This window comes from Neomonachus schauinslandi, chromosome 6 (genome assembly GCF_002201575.2).
Source record: "Neomonachus schauinslandi chromosome 6, ASM220157v2, whole genome shotgun sequence".
Classification (NCBI taxonomy): Eukaryota; Metazoa; Chordata; class Mammalia; order Carnivora; family Phocidae; genus Neomonachus; species Neomonachus schauinslandi.
The window spans coordinates 56,712,824-56,735,585 of NC_058408.1; the positions used below are offsets into that span (position 1 = coordinate 56,712,824).

At 36.4% G+C, this 22,762-nt stretch overlaps 1 protein-coding gene across 1 annotated transcript in view; it reads left to right on the forward strand.

The window, feature by feature from the left end:
• The window catches only part of NME7 (NME/NM23 family member 7), a 75,332-nt gene extending 53,313 nt beyond the window's left edge, over positions 1-22,019 (forward strand). Inside the window, exons 4-8 of the mRNA XM_044916195.1 lie at positions 5,740-5,850; positions 9,695-9,745; positions 10,995-11,202; positions 20,969-21,074; positions 21,997-22,019. Of these exons, the coding sequence (XP_044772130.1) occupies positions 5,740-5,850; positions 9,695-9,745; positions 10,995-11,202; positions 20,969-21,074; positions 21,997-22,019 (499 nt within the window). The remainder of the gene's footprint in view (positions 1-5,739; positions 5,851-9,694; positions 9,746-10,994; positions 11,203-20,968; positions 21,075-21,996) is intronic.
• The last annotated feature ends 743 nt before the right edge of the window (positions 22,020-22,762 follow it).

A 22,762-nucleotide genomic window follows, 5' to 3' on the forward strand; every position in this document is an offset into this window, starting at 1 on the left:
TATATATATATATATATATATATATATATATATATATATATATATATTTCTTTTGAGAGAGCATCTCCTGCTGCATCCTACAGTGCATGCTTAATGTATGGTGAGAGGGTTACTATGTGGTAGATCCTCACCGCGGTGGCTCCCAGTGAGTCACATCTCCTGGGATCCATGTCCTTGGCCGGTCCCTTCTCACGTTGACTCTGGACTTGACCATGTGACTTGCATTGGCCAAAGGGACATCAGCAAATGTGTCTCAAGGGAATGCTTGAGAAGTGTGTGCACACTGAACTCTATGTGGCTGCCTATGAAGAAGGCTGGCGTGACCTCCTAAGGATGTGAGCCCGCAAGGAAAAAGAAGCCTAGCTGTCCCAGCTGACCTGCTAGCCACACCTAGCTGTGTGAGTGATCCCTGGTGAAACCACTCCCACTACAGAATCTTAAGAAATTTCTGTTTTAAGCCACAACATTTTGGGGTGGTTTTGATCCTGCACAGAGAACAGGTTCTCAACTCAAGTTCAGCTGCTTGCCGATCAAAAGTCAATGCTTCAGAGACAAGTGATGGTGGGAAAGAAGAGGTTGCTTTATTTAGGAAGCTGGCAACCTGGGAAGATGGTGGACTAATGTCTCAAAGCCCATCTTTCCTGTCCAGACGAAGCTACGGAGTTTTAAAGGGGAAGGAGCGGAAATGGTCGGGGTGACATGTAGGAGAAGCAGGTGCCCAAGCCATTAGTTATGTGTCGACATGAGACCTGACCCTGAACAGACCGGCTGGCATCAGTGGCAGCTGTTTTCAAATGTGGTCAGGCCTTACCTTCTGGGAAAGTCTGGTCCTTCACTTCTCAAGGCCATTGGTCTGCAAATCTCTGGGAAAGTAGGTTAGTCCTGCTACAGCCTGAGGGACTTAGGTCAGCAAACAAGGAGTGCAGAACCTTGGAGCACGTTAACCCTTCTGACAGGTTAGAGTGTTGTTGCAGTTTGTTATGCAACAACAGAGAACAGTGGCACTATTAATATGTTTTTGTGGTCCTTTTGTTTCTTTATGTGATGTCGTCACTTTTAAATGACACACGTGATTCCTCATGCCTGTCTTATTTTCCGTACAGAATATATTTTAATTATTATCTACTGAACAGTTAAGCAGTGAGAAGATGATAGGCAAATTTATTTAGAGTAATTACTCCCAGTAATCAGCCCTTTGCCTCCTGTAGGCATTTAAAGAGAAAATGAAATTGCATTTTAAATTAGGGGTGACAAAATTAGTTTTGTCAGTTTTGTATTTTCCACGTTGGTTCTTGTTCATAGAAATTGATGACTGCTGATGTGTTTTATATTTTCTTTAAGAGCTGTGGTTCACAAAGGTTCTTCCAGAGTTTAGCATAAGTAATTTATGGGTTAGTTTGGCTTATAAGATGAGTATAATGTGTTATAATGTGAGTTAAAAAGTGAAGAGTTTAATTGTAAATAAGTATAATATGAGTATAAATGTGTTATAATGTGAGTTAAAAAGTGAAGAATTTTAATTGTCTCTTCGATGAAGCCATACAATATAAAATACTATCAATGACTCATTTGCTTCAAAATAAAGGAAAGGATTGTCTGGTATAGCTTGTAATAAACTGGCTGAGATGAACAATTTTTATTATTTAAAAGTTATATTACAAAGCAGTGATCACCAAGACAGCATGGTACTGGCACAAAAACAGACATATAGACCAATGGAACAGAATAGAGAGCCCAGATAGGGACCCTCAACTCTATGGTCAAATAATCTTTGACAAAGCAGGAAAAAATATGCAATGGAAAAAAGACAGTCTTGTCAATAAATGGTGCTGGGAAAATTGGACAGCCACATGCAGAAGAATGAAACTCGACCATTCTCTAACACCATACACAAAGATAAACTCAAAGTGGATGAAAGACCTCAATGTGAGACAGGAATTCATCCAAATCCTAGAGGAGAACATAGGCAGTAACCTCTTTGACATTGGTCACAGCAACTTCTTTCAAGATACATCTCCAAAAGCTGGGTGCCTGGGTGGCTCAGTTGGTTAAGCGACTGCCTTCAGCTCAGGTCATGATCCTGGAGTCCCTGGATCGAGTCCTGCATCGGGCTCCCTGCTCAGCAGGAAGCCTGCTTCTCCCTCTCCCACTCCCCATTTGTGTTTCCTCTCTCGCTGTGTCTTTCTCTGTCAAATAAATAAATAAAATCTTTAAAAAAAAAAAAAAGATACATCTCCAAAAGCTAGTGAAACAAAAGCAAAAATGAACTTTTGGGACTTCATCAAGATAAAAAGCTTCTGCACAGCAAAGGAAACGGTCAACAAAACAAAGAGGCAACCCACAGAATGAGAGAAGATATTTGCAAATGACACGACAAATAAAGGGCTGGTATCCAAGATCTATAAAGAACTCCTCAAACTCAACACCCAAAAAACAAATAATCAAGTCAAAAAGTGGGCAGAAGATATGAAAAGACACTTCTCCAAAGAAGACATACAAATGGCTAACAGACACATGAAAAAATGTTCATCATCATTAGCCATCAGGGAAATTCAAATCAAAACCACATTGAGATACCACCTTACACCAACCGGTTAGAATGGCAAAAATTGACAAGGCAAGAAACAACAAATGTTGGAGAGGTTGTGGAGAAAGGGGAACCCTCTTACACTGTTGGTGGGAATGCAAGTTGGTACAGCCACTTTGGAAAACAGTGTGGAGATTCCTCAAAAAATTAAAAATAGAGCTACCCTTTGACCCAGCAATTGCACTACTTGGGTTTTTATCCCAAAGACACAGATGTAGTGAAAAGAAGAGCCATATGCACCCCGATGTTCATAGCAGCAGTGTCCGCAATAGCCAAACTGTGGAAAGAGCCGAGATGCCCTTCAGCAGATGAATGGATAAAGAAGATATGGTCCATATATGCAATGGAATATTACTCAGCCATCAGAAAGGATGAATACCCAACTTTTACATCAACATGGATGGGACTGGAGGAGATTATGCTAAGTGAAATAAGTCAATTGTCATATGGTTTCACTTACTTGTGGAACATAAGGAATAGCATGGAGGACATTAAGAGAAGGAAGGGAAAAATGAAGGGGGGGGAATCAGAGGGAGAGATGAACCATGAGAGACTATGGACTCCAAGAAACAAACTGAAGATTTTGGAGGGGACAGGGGTGAGGGGATGGGTTGGCCCAGTGGTGGGTATTAAGGAGGGCATGTACTGCATAGAACACCTGGTGTTATATGAAAACAATGAACCATGGAACACTACATCAAAAACTAATGATGTATTGTATGGTGACTAACATAACATAATAAAATAAAATTTAAAAAAATAAAAGTTTTAAAAGCCAGCCATGAGTTACATGCAGTGGTAAGTAAGGGTATTTGAATTATTATATCTTTGTCATATCCTCAGTCAAGCCTGTCTCGTGCGTGAAAAAAGCCAGCTATGAAGAGGACAGCCATGCTTCTGAGATGGATTCCTTGAATTAATGCCAATGTGTCCGAGCAAGTGAAAATGAAGAAGGGAAAGTGGTGGCAGTTCTTTATCATAATTTTGCATGTCCTCTAAACTGAGTTACTCCAACTCATCTGATTTTTATCTGATATTTGCAAATATTACTCTTGAGGATTTTATGATTATGATACTTAGTGTGGAAAGAGTGCAGCCCTGGGAGTCTTGTGAGCTGGGTGTTCTGTCCTGGAGGTGCCACTGACCAGCTGCGTGACCTTGGTGTGACTCTTTGGGCCTGGTTACCTCATCAGTAAAATGAGGGCATTCAGGTGATCTCCATCTCCAAAAATCTAATTTTGTGGCTTCAGAGTGGGGATAGTGCTTTGCTCCTGTGTGTCCTCTTAGAGGAAAGTGTGATTTTAAAAGTTGCCCTTCAACAGATGAATGGATAGAGAGGATGTGGTCCATATATACAATGGAATATTACTCAGCCATCAGAAAGGATGAATACCCAACTTGTACATCAACATGGATGGGACTGGAGGAGATTATGCTAAGTGAAATAAGTCAAGCAGAGAAAGTCAATTATCATATGGTTTCACTTATTTATGGAACACAAGGAATAGCATGGAGGACATTAGGAGAAGGAAGGGAAAAATGAAGGGGGGCGGAAATCAGAGGGAGAGATGAACCATGAGAGACTGTGGACTCTAAGAAACAAACAGGATTTTAACGGGTTAGCCCGGTGATGGGTATTAAGGAGGGCACATACTGCATGGAGCACTGGGTGTTGTACAAAAACAATGAATCATGGGGGGCGCCCGGGTGGCTCAGTCGTTAAGCGTCTCCCTTCGGCTCAGGTCATGGTCCCAGGGTCCTGGGATCGAGCCCCTCATCGGGCTCTCTGCTCAGCAGGAAGCCTGCTTCTCCCTCTCCACTCCCCCTGCTTGTGTTCCCTCTCTCGCTGTGTCTCTCTCTGTCAAATAAATAAATAAAATCTTTTAAAAACAAAACAAAACAAAAAAACAATGAATCATGGATCACTACATCAAAAACTAATGATGTATTGTATGGTGACTAACATAACATAAAAAAAAAAAATTTTAAATAAATAAATAAATAAATAAAAGTTAGCATGGTGCTTGCTATCCGTATTTGTTGCCAGTCAAGAAGACATTTGGTTCTTTGTGCATCCCTTGTGCTATGCTTGAGTGTTAAAAGAAGAATTTACTTCCAAATCAGTGATGAACTGACTGCTTAGCATACATTTGTTAAAGTCCAGGAGACCAAAAATCAAGTTCATAATATATTAAATGCATTTTTTTTTAAGGATTTGTCCTCTGTTATAAAATGTGTTCTAAGAAATATAAATTTTAAAGACCGGTGTTTTCTAATGTGGAGGCCAAGAGCAGGGTGCCCCAAAATGTGCCACTTTTACATATTGATTATTTAAAATAAAAGTTACTTAAGAAACAGCCAGTGCAAAGACACTCAGACTCTCTTCTGTCCCCCTGGATGCAGGAAATAAATTTCCCATAGTACTAAGAAGTAAAAAAGACATCCTTATCACCAGAGATAGAAACTTTAAAGTCAACCAAGCTTTAGAAACAAACCTTGTTACTTTCTTTCTAACCTACTACCTCAGTCCAAGTTCTGTTTAGAATTATTTACTAATTAAAGCTTCTAAACATTTTTTAAAAAATATTTTAAGGGATCTCTACACCCAGTGTGGGGCTTGAACTCACAGTTCTGAGATCAAGAGTCACATGCTCTACTAACTTAACCAGCCAGGCTCCCCACATCTGTTTTCTTTATCCTGTCAATCCCTCACAAATTTATTGTCTCTTTGTCTAGGAAGTATAAAAACTGCCAGTTCGGTCATTTATTTGTGTCTCAGTTTCATTACTGGGCCTCTGGGTACTTTGGCTTTTTCTCCTATTAATCTGTCTCATGTAAATTTAATTCTTAGTCCAGTTGGAACTGCTTGAAGGGTAGAGTAAGAATTTTTCCTTTCCTACATTAATTAGGACATATGAAACATGACAATTTTAACTTTTTTCCCCCTTAAGCTTTTATTATTATTTTTTTGATTGTGTACCTAATTTTTATTTCCCTGGGAAAGATAGAAAGGTTACTTTGTATAAGTTTTTCAGAGACCTTTAATATACTTTTTATAATTCATTTTGATGTTTGGGGAAACTACTGCTTGGGAATTATAAGTAAAAACTGAACTATTTTTATTTTCAATCTTATTCTTTATATCTGTACAGAACATTGGCTCTGATTAAACCAGATGCAATATCAAAAGCTGGAGAGATAATTGAAATGATAAACAAAGCCGGATTTACTATAACCAAACTCAAAATGATGATGCTTTCAAGGTAATTTGTTGATCATTTTCAGTTATACAAAGTCTAGTACTTGCTTTTTTTTTTTTAAATCATCTTTTATCTTTCACGTCATTGTTTAAAATAAAAATCTCTCACTGAGTGGCAAAGAATAGAATAGTAATCTTATTAGAATGAGAAAATAGTAAGACACCAGGTAGATTCATCAATAATGATTGAACTCTAAGCAAGTGGGAATTGTCAGATTGTACCTGCCCCATTATTTATTGTCTTCCATAACCCCATTGGCTTTTATAACACCAATGCCTGATAATTGTAATCTCTTCTTCTTAAACACAATATAAAAATTGTAGAAAAGGAAATGAATGTTTGAGTATTTCTATTTGACAAGGGAGTGTTACTGTTGAGATTTCCAAAAGTGATGCATTTGGAAATGGTTACATTTAGCTCCTCCAGTGTTTGTAATTGGTAAATATGCCTATTTACTACCCTGAAAAGCAGTCCATTCTATCTGACCGGATAGTTTCTAAGTTATTTAGTGAAAGCGGGACTTACCTATAGGTAGGGACATTAATACAGCATTAGAGCTACTCCCGGTGGTGTTCTTATGTTACTCCGCAGGGGGGTTTTTGTTTATTTTTGGTTAGGTGTCTTTTCACTGCTGTTCCTGAGTATGTATATATTTTATGGGACAGTTGCATTTTTGGCTCTATGAGTACAGGGATAATGGATAGCAGTAGATATTCAACACAGCTTTGATAAGTCTGATCCCTAGAAATCTTAACAAAACACCTTCAATTTTACCCCAACAAAGACATATATTTAATGTGAATTTTTCCCATGTAAGGTCTTTCAGTTTACATATTTTCTAGAAAGGCAGGAGGCTTATGTTTCAGAGCACAGAATCTAGTGCCAGATTGCATATAAGTGCAACACTTACTAGGTGTGTGACTCTGAATAATTTACTCTCTACTTCATTTTCTTCATCAGCAAAATAGAGATTATAACCACCTGTATCATAAAGTTGCTGTGAGGGTTCCGTGAGTTTAATGTATGCAAATTAGTTTGAAAAAGCCCAGGACATAGTAAGTATATATAAATGATAGCTATTGTTGTTAGGAGCAGTAATACTAGTGATATTATTGTTTAGTGAAACTCAGGTCATGACCCTTTTTAAGTAGTTAAATTTGTCTTATTTCTGTATGTATCAAGAATGCTTGCTCTCACAGCAGGTAATGGGACTGAATTCTGGAGAAATGACTTTGAGTAGTTTTAGTGAGATAAAAAGTTGTTTATGTCCTCTGCACTATATGTCCTCTCCACTGCTAGTGCTTGATAAATTTGGCATCAAACTCCCCAAGATAGAGATGCCCAAGAAAACTGCTTCCTTAATTTTTTTACAGCACCTCATAGATCTCTATTAGTTTTACTGTCAAGTCTTGGATTTTGCCCAACTTAAAAGCTAGTAAGTTAGTCTTTTACTCTTTCATGGATGCTAGGCAGAAGATGTGGAACATCTGGGTTAGAGACAAAAGACTTTCTTATGGTACAGCAGGCAGCATGAGCATCATGCTTATATTGGTGCTCCTTGCCTCCGTGTCCCGTGGGCATAATATGATATGGATCCAGGTGTATGTTGTATACACAGTTGATTGCATCATAGCTGAGGAGCATTGAACTTGGGTTATCCACTGTTTCATTAGCAAGTGGTACACAAGGCTGCTCTCTGTGCTGAAGAGAGACATGACCTCATCCCTCAAAGTTGCTCCCTGTAAACATAACTGAGAAAAGGCTAGGATAAAGGGCAGTTGGGTCCTTGCATTCTTGGCGTACCCAGTAAGACATGCTAGGAGTACCAGAGACCTGTGGAGGAGTGTCTCCTAGTGCTTAAATCTTTGCTAAACTTGTTTGCTCAAATGTAAGTTCCTCCATCATGACAGTATCTGAAAGACAGCAGCTGAGTTCCATCTGACTTTGTACTTCCTAGTTCTTAGATTAGTGCCTGATTCAAGGTGGGCACTAGCAAATACCTCAGGAAAGCATTAGTGGATAAATCTTTGTGGGAGAGTGGTTTCCTTATAAAAACCCAGCAAGGCATAACAAAACAATAACAGAACCTCCTTTAAGTAGGGATGCACTTGTTAATTTTTCCCTCCGTCTCAACTTTTTAAGGGAGGAATTAGGTAAGGATGATGGGAAAAATTCATGAACTCTCATCTTCGTTTCAATTTTGGATGTTGAATAGAGATAACTGTGGGGTCAGTGACATGTAAGAAGGAGACAATGAAACACTTTTAGTTATTAAGATTTTTCTTTTCACCAATAGTAAAGATTATGATTTTTTCTTTTTTAGTAGCTCAGTTGTGTTGAAATGTTTAGAATTGGTTGTTTTAGTTGTCTTGCTGCTAACTCTTTTTAGAATGCTCCCACATGAGTTTTTCCACACATCCAGTTATACCTCACTTTAGGCTATAATATATCCATTTCATTTTTGTGAATTCTTCTCCTGACCTCTGCAGTTGGTAACAGAAAGGACATAAACAGAGATTTACAGCCAGAGATATGGGTTTAAACCCCCCTGTCCAAGTTATGTAATCATGCTGAACTTCATTATTTTCATATGTAAAATATAGGTATTCATACATATTTTAATATATTATTGTGAAAAATAATTTGATGCTAGCATAATAGGTTCTAGAAAGATAAGTTTTTTCCCCCCTCTCATCTCTTGGGATGAATTTTATTTATCATATTTCATAATATACTTTCATAATCTCTCTATAACCAAAGAAAATATCTCAGTACATTTGGTTTGAATAAGAGTATGCCCTGATATACTTTATTATGTGAATTCATTTTGTAGTAGGCCCATAAGATCTTAAAACATTGCATACTAAATTATAATGCCCAAAAGGATAATCCTTTGCTAGAGGACACTTAAGTTCTTTGATGTTTTGAAAAGTAGTTGATGTTTTTTTTTTTTTTTTTTTGGGAGTTCGTTCTGACTTTTACTACACACCATAGACATGTTCACTAACCAGAGTAGGATGATTCTGTTGATGTTGATAATCTTGTCACATACTGTGAATTCAGTTTAAAGCCTTTAAAACTGTCCAAGTTTGAGAGATACCTGATTTGATTAAAATAAAGAGTTGTTTAGACTTTTTAGCTAATCAATTTGAAGTCCATTATCTTTTCAGTGGCTCTGTAGATACTCTTTAGTGGGAATATAGATTCACAAGGTAAATCCCTATTGCCCTTAATAAATTCTGAGTATCTCCATATTGCCCCCTTTTTTGGGTGATGTCAACATCGTTAAAGCATTAGTTTTTAATATATTAATAACCAATAAGAATACATTGATATGCTTAATTTGTCAAGCAGATTTTAAAACATAAGATCTAAGAGAGAAAACTGTAACTATTAAATTAAATTCTAGCCTACCCTTTCAAGTTTAAAACCTGAAGAAGAAAGTGACAAATTCCGAATTTGAAGGTGGCTTTGCATTTTTTTATGTAACTTATTTGATCTCTAAAGAACAAATAATTCTTATTGGTCAAATGTTAAACTTTGTTTCAAGAATGTTAAAGATGGTGGTGCAAAGGAAGATAGTAGATATGAACATGAGCAGAAAAGTAAATATTGCCTCTTATATTGTAATTTTATATCTTAATAGATATTCAGGTAGCAAAAAATTTGGAAAAGGGGAGGATTTGAGCAGAATATTTGGTGAAAAGTCATTAATCAGTTTACATACAGATCAAAAGAGGATTTCATCTTTATTTTATTTTATTTTATTAATGAAAGCTAAAATATTTTACTAAAATAATTTTTTTAATATAATTCTTAACTGTTGTCATTTTTGATTATTTTACAGGAAAGAAGCAATGGATTTTCATATAGACCATCAGTCAAGGCCCTTTTTAAAGTAGGTGCTGAATTTGGGGCAAGTGGTTTACAATGGAGGATATCCCAAAAAACTAAAGAATTGTATTTTTACAACTCAGAAATTTGTGACATGGAAAGCATCTGTCAAAAGGATCATAGCAACATCTTGCAACTGTAGAGAACTATTTTCTAAGAATTGTTTTTTTCTGTCCTCTTATTAGATTAGAATTTTTATCATTAAATATCTTAAACTTTAATCAGAAGCAAATAGGATGATTTGCTTAAATTAGAAAAGGTATAGCTTTCTTTTTAGATTTCAGTAGATTAAAAGAGTGATAATTATATTTTGTGTTGAGTATTTTTTTTTAAAGGTTTTTAAGATTTTTACTTGAGTAATCTCTACACCCAACATGGGGCTCAAACTCTTAGCTCTTCTGACTGAGCCAGCCAGGCGCCCCTGGGTTGAGTGTTTTTCTTGTGCTCTTGGCATTCTTGTATACATAAAACAATGTTCACAGAGCCCTTATTAACTAATACTTTTGTTCCTTGAAATAGTATATGTTAGTATATGTATAACAAACTAGTGGCAAAGGAAAATGAGCTGCTGCTTTTCATGGCTTGAGCTACTGTGACTTAGTGCTGGATTTTTAATTAAGAACCTGTGTGTATTCTTTAATAACTTGAGATAAGAATATCCCAGAGTAGCTTTTATAGTAATTAGAGGGTATTTTTTCAAGGCCTGTTATTCTGTTTTTTCTTTATTACTAGACCAACTCATTGTTTATTGACTGAAAGTTTACTGTCATCCTTTGAATTCTAATCTACACAAAAATTAAATTCTAACTGTAAACATAAGACCACTCTCATCATTTTCTATATTATGAAATTTTATTTGACTGCAGTGGTAAACCACATTAAAATAAAAAGGAAGATCCTTCTGTACCTTTCAGAGCAATGGGAGAAGCAATAATCAATTGATCAATAATATGCATTTTAAGTCAATGAAGTAGTCTTAAATTCAATGAAACACTGATTTTTTTTTTTTTTTTTTTTTTTGCCAACAGTAAATGATTTGACAACACTAGTGTTTTGTAGTGACTCAGGCTACACAAAACACTCAATTTATGAAAATTTTATTTTGCTCATGCAGAATTCACTATATCCAGTAGTTTGGAGATCATAATACTCCTATGTGTATTGAAGTACTCCAATTGTAATATATTCTTATTAACAGAGATACGTAGGTTGACAGAAAAATGAAGCAAATCAAGCTTTTACTTGTTCTGTAGTGAGCTGATCCAGTTTATTACAAGTGGTCCTACTATTGCCATGGAGATTTTAAGAGATGATGCCATATGTGAGTGGAAAAGATTGCTTGGACCCGCAAACTCCGGGATGGCTCGTACGGATGCTCCTGGAAGCCTGAGAGCCCTCTTTGGAACCGATGGCATAAGAAACGCAGCTCATGGCCCCGATTCTTTTGCTTCTGCTGCCAGAGTAAGGTGTTTTAAAAATATTTTAATTCTGTTTTTGTTTTGTTAAATGTTTTGTGTTAGAGTAAAGCATTTCTGTCACTGCTGACTTGGGACAGCTTCTACAGCTGATCTGAGAGTAGAGAAAACCTTGACCCTTTGCCTAGTATTAAACAGTGGTTCAGTAATATGTCTCTTTTGTGAACTGGTAACCTGGTCATGGCCAAGGTAAGTTTTTCCAGTTAAAATACTCATCATCCCAGTTTACGTTCCAAAGCCACTTAAATTATTCAGTCTCATCAATGTTTGAATTACTGACTTCATGTGAGACCAGGTAATGGATAGTAAATATTCAGAAAGAAGCATCATTTCATATATTTTGTTTTTGACTCAGATCTAATGCCATCTTCAAGTTAAACATCCTTTTCTTTTCCCATTTGGAGCTAGTGTTTATGAAAAAGTTTTTATGCTTCCTACCATTACTTCTTCTTTTAAATCCATATAAGTAAGGTATTATACTGGGTTATGGTGATGTTGATTTGATGAAGTTGCAAGTTTATTCTTAGCATCACAACAAGTTTCTCAGCTAATATAAGGTGGTTTTTAGTCTGGTCATGCTTTCATTAAAATAATAGTAGGCAGTTTTTTGATAATTGAATTTTTCTTTTTCTTACAGCTCCATCAACAGATTCTTTCAGTTCTCCCTTCAAATTAGACCTTGAATCTGATTGTTGTGGTCTAGGTCACTGTTCTATTTTGTTTGGACTACTGCAAAAGCCTCCTAATTCTCCTTTCCTCTTCCTTCTCCTCTTACACTCAATTTATAAAAATTTTACCTTGCTCACGTAACATTAACTAGGCCAAGAGTGAGCTTTTAAAAACAAATCAGATTAACAATTCAATTATTAAAGACTCTCCAGTGAGTTTTTATCTCTTTTATAAAAGAATCACAAGTCTTTATTGTAGCCTCCAGAGCTCTAACCTGATCTGATTCCCTTCTGACTCTCCGACTTTATCTCCAACCAGTCTCTCCCTTATTCACTGTGTCCCAGGTATACTGACCATCTTGCTATTCCTTGAATAGTTTATTTCTGCTTGGCTCATTCAATTAACAGGAAAGAAGACAGTGTAGTTGGATGGGAGTGAGGAAAGGAGGGGTTGATGAGGTCACAGAAATAATCAGGAGAGATATCACATGGTCTTGTAGGCTGGCGGCCCTTGCAGGGTTTTAAGTGGAGGACTGACATGTTTGACATGGCATTTAAAAGGGCCATACTGGCTTACTGCTTTGAGAATAGACTGTAGAGGACAAGAGTAGCAACAGGGAGCCCAGTTAAGAGGCTGTTACAATAATCCAGGGAGATGTTGGCTTGGACTAGGGTGGTAGCAGTGAGAAGAGTATATAGATACATTTTAAAATACATTTTAATAGTTGAAGGTCAAATGAACAATAGTTCCTTCCAGATTGAATGTAGAATATGAGAAAAAGAGATAGCAAGGATTACTCCAAAGTTCTTGGCCTGAAGGACTGAAAGGCTCCAATTTACCTAACCTGAAATAAGGAAAGCTGTGGCTAGGGTCAGTATGGATGGAAACTCAGGAGTTACATTTTGGACATTGCAAACTTAACGTGGATGTTAGTTATCAAAGTAGAGAGACGTTAAGCAAAAAATTTAGTTATGGGAGTCTGGAGTTGGGGAGGGAGGTTTGGACTAATGACATAAATATGGGGTCACTGACACCCATATGGCATTAAAGCCGCGAGAGACTGGTTGAGATTAGCTTGGAGAAAGTACAGATAGAGAAGAAGAGAACAAAGATGGAGCCTTTCTGTCCTAGTAGAAGGTTGGGGAGGAGGATGCAGCAAAGGAGGTAGAGCAGGAGCCATCGGTGAAGTAGAAGGAAAAAACTCAGACATAATTATGTTCTGGAGACCAAGTGGGGAAAGTATTCTAAAGGGAGAGAATGATCAGTGGGGTCAAATGAGGCAGATCTATCAAGAAAGAGGGGGACTGAGAATTGACTATTGGATTTTGCAATGCAGAGTCATTGGGGAAGTTGGTAAGAGATGGAGGAGGGGAGGCAAAGTCCTACTGGAATGGATTTAAAAGAAAATTGGAGACAGTGAATATAGAAACTTTTTTGAGGAGTTTTGATGCAAGTTGAGGAAAGAAATGAGGTAGTAGATGTGAGGAAAAGCAGGGTCTTTTTTTTTTTTTTTAAGATGAGAAGAATTACAGATGTGACAAATTGAGGATATAGGAAAAGAGGAAGACTTCCTGGCACAATGTCATTGATTAGGTGAGAATGAGTGGAAATTAGAGCCCAGGTTGACTGCACATTGGTGCAGGGGTAGTTGTCTGGTGCAACAAATGGGAAGGCAGAGTATGTGGGTACAGATGCTTATTCTGATTGCCTCACTTTTCTTAATAAGACAATAGGAAGCAAGGTCAAAAACAGCTAAAAGTGAGGATGGGGGAGAAGGTGTTTATTGTTTGAAGAGAGAAATATGATTTGCAAATATTTTCTCAGAGTGTGTTATTTGCATTTTTATTCTCTCTAACAATGTCCTTGGATGAGTAGAAGTTTTTAGTTTTGATGAAGTCCAGTTTATCAATTCATTCTTTCATTGTGGTGTCTCATCTAAGAAATTATATGTAACTAATGAATCATTGAACACTACATCAAAAATTAATGATATACAGTAGCTAACTGAACATAATTAAAAAAAAGAAATTGTCACCTCATCCAAGGTCACAAAATTTTCCCTTTTGTTTTCTTCTAGAAATTTTACAGTTTTTGTTTTTATATTTAGCTCCATGATCTATTTTGAGTTAATTTTTATATATGGTATAGCATATGACCAAAATTTATTGTTTTGCATATAGACATCTGATTGTTCCAGCACCATTAGTTAAAATCACAATTTTTTCTCCACTTAATTGCCTTTGCACATTTGTCATATTTGTTGACTATATATCTGTGAATATTTCTGGATTCTTTCTGCTTTATTGATCTATTTGTCTTTCTTTATGCTGATCTCACACCTATTAAGAAAATAAACATCGCCATTAGAAATGGACAAAAATTTGAACAGGCACTTAATCAAAGATGATACATGAATGGTATATAAGCACACATTATGGAAGTACTAATGAAAACGTCAGTGAGATACCACTACACACCTTTTAGAATGGCTAAGGTTTAAACGACTGACCATTTCAAGTGGCAAGTGTGAGGAGAAACTAGAACTGTCATATGCTGCTGATGAGAATTTAAAAGGGTACAATCACTTTGGAGAACAGTTCAGCAGTTAACTAAAACGTTAAACATACACCTACCCTATGATCCAACCATTCCTCTCCTAAGTATTTTCCCATGAGAAATGAAAGCAAATATCAATACAAAGACTTGTGCATGACGGTGTTGTTCATAACAGCCTTATTTGTGATATCCAAAAACTAGAAATAACCCAAATGTCCCAAGAGATGAGTGGATAAACAAATCATGATATTAACACATGGAATAATATTTGGCAATAAAAAGGAATGAAATATTGATATACACTACAGTGGATGAATCTCAAAATAATCTTGCTAAGTGAAAGAAGCTAGACAAAAGAGTACATACTATGTAACTATATTTAAGTAAAATTGTTAAAAATTAAACTAATTCATAATGGTGGAAACAGATCATTGGTCATAGGGCCAACTTATTAATGGTAAGGGAGGTAATGGTAATGGTTAATGATAGGGGAGGCAGGGAGAGGCAGAAGAAAGGGATTATCCAAAGGAAGGTGACTAATATGTTTATTATCTTGATTGTGGTGATATTTTCATAGGAATAAACAAATGTCAAAACTTATCAAATTGTATCCTTTAAATATATTCAGTTTAAAGTATGTTAATTGGACCTCAACAAAACTTAAAAACCAGTAACAACAACTCTGCTCAACTATTATCAATTTCTTGGCTCTGTGTGAGGTACTCTTCCTTGATGCTTGCTTCATGCCTACTGCATACCTCTATTACTTACCATATTTTAAAAGCATTTGTGTTTATGTTTACCCTCCTAGTAGACTGCGAATTCTTTGAGGATGTCCAATTTATTTTCATACCTCCAGGATCTAGGTCACTGGTGTTCACAAAAGTTTTGGAATTCAAAACAACAACAAACCTTATGTTTATTGGGTGCTCACTATTTGACTGGCACTGTTCCAGACACTTTAGTATCTCATTTAATTCTCACAATCTCCTATGCATTTGCTTATATCATCCCAATTTACCAGGAACTGAGACTCGGTGAATTTAAGCGCCTTGGCCTCATGAGGACTTGAGCCCGGGCACCTCTGGTTCCACAGCCCCATGCTTACCCACCAGCCTCCACTGTGTATGCTGAAAGTGGCGGCCTACCTTGTTTTAAACATTACAGTATTTTATTTTATTATTTTATTTTATTTATTTTATTTTATAAGATTTGATTTATTTTTTAGAGAGAGATAGAGAGAGCACAGAGGGGAGCAAGGAGAGGAAGAAGCAGACTCCCTGCTGAGCAGGGAGCCTGTGTGGGGCTCAATCCCAGGAACTCCAGGATCATGACCTAAGCTGAAGGTAGACACTTAACCTGACTGAGCGACCCAGGTGCCATTACAGTCTTTTAGAATACAGAAGTAATGGAAGCACTTCTGGAGAATTTGGAAATTGAGAAAAGAACGTTTGGCATTAGTAATCTTGCCCGTGATGTTTATAGTTTGTTTATGGCATATTTCTTCCAGCTCATTCCCTTGATCATTTATATAATTTATGAACTAAACACCATGTACATGGTTTAAATTTTTTTTATTGATTTTATTTTATGTTAGTCACCATACATTACATCATTAGTTTTTTATTTTATTTTATTATGTTATGTTAATCACCATACATTACATCATTAGTTTTTGATGTAGTGTTCTGTGATTCATTGTTTGCATATAACACCCAGTGCTTCATGCAATATGTGCCCTCCTTAATACCCATCACTGGGCTTATCCATCCCCCACCTCCCTCCCCTCTAAAACCCTCAGTTGTTTCTCAGAGTCCATAGTCTCTCATGGTTCTTCTCCCCCTCCGATTCCCCCCCCCCCCTTTTTCCCTTCCTCCCTTTTTTTTTTTTAACATATAATGTATTATTTGTTTCAGGGGTACAGGTCTGTGATTCATCAGTCTTACACAATTCACAGCACTCACCATAGCACATACCCTCCCCAATGTCCATCACCCAGCCCCCCATCCCTCCCACCCCCCACCACTCCAGCAACCCTCAGTTTGTTTCCTGAGATTAAAAATCTCTTATGGTTTGTCTCCCTCTCTGGTTTCATCTTGTTTCATTTTTCCCTCCCTTCCCCTATGATCCTCTGTCTTGTTTCTCAAATTCCTCATATCAGTGAGATCATATGATACTTGTCTTTCACTGATTGACTTATTTCGCTTAGCATAATACCCTCTAGTTCCATCCACGTCATTGCAAATGGCAAGATTTCGGATTTTTCTGATGGCTGCATAATATTCCAGTGTGTGTGTATGTGTGTGTGTGTGTCTACTGCATCTTCTTTATCCATTCATTTGTTGATGGACATCTTGGCTCTTTCCATAGTTTGGCTATTTGTGGACATTGCTGCTATAAACATTGGCGTGCATGTACCCCTTCGGATCACTACATTTATATCTTCGGGGTAAATACCCAGTAGTGCAATTGCTGGGTCGTAGGGTAACTCTATTTTCAACTTTTTGAGGAACCTCCATACTGTTTTCCAGAGTGGCTGCACCAGCTTGCATTCCCACCAACAGTGTAGGAGGGTTCCCCTTTCTCTGCATCCTCTCCAACACATGATTTTAATTTAATTTGATTCGTTTTTTTCACTTAATATAACATTTTACATGTTAGCAGATTACTGTCATAAGAGTAAACTTCGGTGGGTGCACAATATTTTATTGTATGAATAGAACATGATTTATTTAAATATCCCCTTACTTTTGGACATTTTGTTAGGTTCTCATTTGTTTTTATTTGTAAATAAGGCTGCATCATGGAGCTAAATTTAAAACTGAAACTAAGTCTTGGGACTTTGTGTTTCATTTCTGAATTTTTTGGATTTTCTGAGAACAGATTCCTTATTTGATATTAGAGTATGTAGAGAGTTCAATATTTTAATGTTTTAGTCCAGGTCATTTACAAAAATGATATTTATTTAAAATTATAATGTAAAAGTTTTGGAGAAACTTTTAACTGGCAACCATTTCGTGATACTTTTATTAGGCTAATTAAAGATATGAATGTAGAGTAGTCAGATGTTTTAGTGAGATTACCATGGATCTTAGGTGAAATTATGCAGTGCAACTGTATACTTTACAATTTGTTAAATAAAATAGAGTAAAAAAAAATTGAAGACTCCATGAATCTTTATTTTATATTTTGAGAAAGTTCCATATCTCTGTCTTTCCCTTCTAGGCAGTTAGGAACATATAAAAGGCTAAGAGTAATAGCAGGGACTCTTGGAAGGAGAAGAGCTTTATGCAATTTATGTAAACAGCTCAAATCACAAAGGAAAATTTTTTTGTGTGACTTTACATTTGTTGTGTGAAGTCTCTAATTTAGTTGCCATAACAATGACCTAGTAGAAGTGCTTTTGCAAATGTTGGCTTAGATTGATAATTGGGACAGAAAGGACAACCTGTGCGGGGAGAAAGAGAAAGCAAAAGCATGAAATAGCATTACTTTCACTAGGAAGGTATATTTAAATAAAACCTTTATATTCCTTGCCTTAAATACATATTTATTCAGCATATATAAATGAGAAAGCTGGCATTTTCATTTTGAAAAGTTGAGGAAGAAAAGAAATGAAAGTTGAGGCCAAAATAGTTGGCCCAATAATTGGCTAAAACTAGAGGTAGAACAACTGAGCACAGCTTCTTTACTTGTGAAAGCCAGATGATGGAAAAGTTCCTCAGGTCTTTGGAACCAGTGTGACCTGGATTTAAATACTAGCTTTGCCACTTGCTAACCTGTAAGGGCTTGTTACTCAGGCTTTCAGGGTGTCATTTCTCTCATTTGTGCAACATGGATAGATATATTTTATTTAGCACATGCAGAATTTATCAGTTTCTGAATTTCAGTCATTTCAAAATATTAATTGAGAAACCTCTAGTGAACAAGACAAGGTCCTAACTCACTTGGAGCCTACATCTATTCTGATGGTTGGAGGGGTGCTAGATAATAAATAAATAGACATAAAACATGTCATGTGGTAAGTGCTCTGAGAAAATAAAGCAGGGAAAGGGATAGAAAAAGAGGAAGGATTGTGTGTTGAGTAGAGGTGAGGAATGCTATTAAGGGTAGGGTCAGGAAGTCTTCACTTTACTTTTTTTTTTTTTTTTCCCAATTTTATTATGTTATGTTATGTTAGTCACCATACAATACATCATTAGTTTTTGATGTAGTGATCTATGCTTCATTGTTTTTGTATAGCACCCAGTGCTCCATACGGTACATGGCCTCCTTAATACCCATCACCAGGCTAACCCATCCCCCAACCCCCACTCCCCTCTAACACCCTCAGTTGATTCTCAGAGTCCATGGTCTCTCATGGTTCAGCTCTCTCTCCCATTTACCCGCCTTCATTTTTCCCTTCTCCTAATGTCCTCCATGCTATTCCTTATGTTCCACAAATAAGTGAAACCATATGATAATTGACTTTCTCTGTTTGACTCATTTTACTTAGCATAATCTCACTCTACTTTTAAGCAGAGATCAGAAGGAAGTGAGGGAGAAAGCCATGCAAATATCAGGGAGAAAGAACGTTCTGTGAGAAAGGGAACAATGCATGCCAAGTTTCTGAGGTGGGAACATGTTGGCTACATTTAGGTGAACAGTGAGTGGATGAGGCCAGTGAGGCCGGGTGGGAAATCTAAGTGTTTTCATGGGACTAGGAGATGAGCTCAAGGTATAGTTAGGGGCCAGGTCACATGAGGCCTTGCAGACATCTAGAACTTTAGCATTCACTCCGAATGAGATGAAAGGCCATTGGAGAGTTCTGTGCAGAGGAGCGACATGATGTTTTACAGGTTTCCTGCTGCCTGCTGGGTTAAGAGTAGATCAGGCCAGGTGGGTGTAGGTATGTATATGTGGGGGAGGTTGGCTTGGGACATCAGTTAGGAGTCATCAAAGGGAGAATTGGTGGTGGGCATAGACCAAGGTGACAGATGTGGAAGTGGTTGGATTCTGGGTGCATTACAAAGGATTTCCTGATAGATTGAATGGATAGCTAAGAAAAGGAGAGGAATAAGTTTATTTTCTTTGGCCTGTGCAGTTGGAGGGGCAGGAAAAACAGGGTGGGAGTGAACAGATTTATGGGAGACAGTGGAAATCAGGACATTTTAAATATGAATTTAAGTGGTAGTGGTAGTGGCATAGATATGGGTGTGGAGTTTAGGAAGGAGGTTGGACTGGAGGCAGAAACGTGGGAGCCATGACAATACAGATGGCTGGAAGTTGTTTATTACTCTTCTTACTACTTAAGTAGAGTAATAAAGGAAGCAGTATGATGGAAAAGTACTTGATGTCTAAGGAATAGAACATTTTTATTCTAAAATGTCTTAATGCCAGAATTGCACTGGTATATACATTACTCTGGACAATTCCTCATCTTCTCTGTGATTTTTAAGATTGTACATCAGTGTGGCACACTTACATATCCTATGATCTTTCCGTTTTTAAATTCAACGAAAAATGAGTATTTGAGCCATTTGTTTAGGTGCTAAAGGACTTACAAAGCTATGCAGGTTAGTTACTTGTTTCAAATTTGAAATTTGTGAAGGGCAATTACCCAAATAACCACAATTTTATAAAAGTACAGGGTATTGAATGGGGGCATCACAAAAGGCCTCCTGAGGAGGTGACATTTGAAGTTGGTAGAATTCTTTGGACCTTGGGACAGAGGGTTTTATAGGGAATAGTAGAAATAACAGTATCAAAAGCTTAGAGGCAGGAAAGCTTCTGTCTAAATGATTAAAAGAATTAATTAGTGTGACTGTGTTTGGGCTGTTCAAGTTGCTGAGTTGTCATCTAAGTGAACCATGTGCAAAGCAAATAACATAGCTTGAATCTGGTTATAAAATAAAGTTTATATGATTTAATTGTATGCTAGAACTATAGTAAGTTCATTTGTTTTTTTGTTTTTTTTTAAGATTTTATTTTTGAGTAATCTCTACACCCAACGTGGGGCTCGAACTTACAACCCCAAGATCAAGAGTTGCATGCTCTACTGACTGAACCAGCCAGGTGCCCCCCAGTTCATTAGTTTTGACTGGTTAAAAGTAATTTTGTGGTTCTGATTCTTAAATACTAACCTGTTTCTATAAAGAATTCCCTAGTTTTTAATTTTACATATTTTAATAAAAAGTTTAAAATTGGACCTGTGTCTATGAACTAATGCTTTGGGGAAAATAGGAACTTTGTTTTCATTACTGCCAATATTCAAAATATGTTAAGATGTTATTAGTTTTAATCCTGGGGCAGAATGATACATATTCTCATTACTTTAATTAATACTTTTTTATATGATCTTTTGATTATAAGACTTAAAACAGGGTTAGTTAATCAGTTAGTCTTGTTAAAATCATTTTTGGAAAACTTGAAGCAAAGAATTTATATTATGAAACTTTAATTGCATAGTTTTTCCCCTCTCACGTAAATATCCTAGAAGTTCAAGATAAGAGATTACATAGGCCGAAGTTATTTCTCTCTGTCTTTAGGAAATGGAGTTATTTTTTCCTTCAAGTGGAGTTTGTGGACCAGCAAACACTGCTAAATTTACGAATTGTACCTGTTGCATTATTAAGCCCCATGCCATCAGTGAAGGTAAGTGCTATCTTGAATACGGTATATCCAAATACATTTTGTTAATAGGAGCTTATTTTGTTAGTTTATTTTCTTGGTGTATTATATATGCAGAAATTAAAATATAATTTTAGTATTTTAATTTTTTTCTTTAAAGACATGAATAAAGGTGACATGAGGGAAAAATCTGTCTCCATCTATATATATCTTTGCATCTACATTCTTAAAAAAGTTTTCCTTGAGTTGCTTATCATGGTCATGCTTATCCTGTTTCAGGTCTTGATTCCTTGACTTTAAATCTGCCTCCTCTCCTCCCAATCACATAACCAATTCACTTAATTCACTGAAATAATTCTCCTAATGTACAATTTAAAACAATGTCTACCATATCTGTGGTATGCCCTTTCTGAGAAAGCTGGAGAAACTTCCTTTAGTTTTTAGTATCTGAAACAAAATTCTTTGAATATATAAATATATATATACACATACACACATATATACACATGTATGCACATACATAGGTAGATTGTACAGATGGTTGTATACTGAGAGTTTGCAAGCTTTTTATCTTTATTTGTCTTCTATTTATTTTAGTCTGCTGTATGTAGTTTTGTCAACTATTCCAAATCCTTTTGGAAATGAGATGGGTATGAATTAAAAGATTATCCTTAAAAAACTAGAATATTCTAAATAATAAACATAATTGAAAGGGTTTTTTAGTTTTATTTTTTCTAAATATCAAAGTAATTCAGGTATACAGTAGAAAATTTGGGGAAAAAAGTAAGAAAGGAAACAGTAAAAGTTACCTGTTTTCCCATTATCTTGATATAGTCATTCCTCTAAATCCTTTTCTTTTGAATGTGTGTATGTGTGTACACTGACATGTAATTGTTAAGATGGTTGAGATGTATGTCCGTAAGCTATTGTTTTAATTTAATTTTAGGGAGCATTTTTGGATGCTCTTAATTCTTCATGAGTATTTCAATAGTTGGTACACTATGCAGTCATATAGATGTAGTATAATATTGGGATACTTAGGTTGTTTCCAGGTTTTTGATGTTAAAAATATAGCTTTGAAGAATATTTTTGTACATTAATATTTGACAGTATCTCTAGTCATTTCTTCTGGCTAGGTTCCTAGAAATAGAATTATTGGTTGAAAGGATCTGAACCTTAAAGATCTTGTTGCATAATGAATACTTCTTTAATTATTGAGGAAGTGCTTTAATATCTTGTAGATCCTTAGGACCACAGTTATAGGGAACTAACATGCATGATGGGTAACGAACATTTACAGAGACCTTAACACCTTGTGCTGGGTTGTAAACTGAGTACCTTATACATTATCTCCTTTAATATTCACAGCAATTATGCCAAGTAGGTGGATATATCATTCTTTTCCAGATAAGTGGGCTGAGGCTATCTGAGAATAAGTTATTTCTGCCAATTTAGAGTAGGGAATCCAAGATGCAGACCTGGTCTCTTGTAACCTCCATGTTCTTTCCTCGACACGTATGGCTCCATAGCAAGATGTTTACATTAACATGTTTAGCAACACTTACACAGGCAGTAATAGTACTATTTGAAAGGGCTGGTGTTGATAAGCTATGGAAAACAAAATTGGGATTACCTCAGATGAATACACACACATTTATACCCACATACATACACACACACACATACACATACATACATAATATACACACATG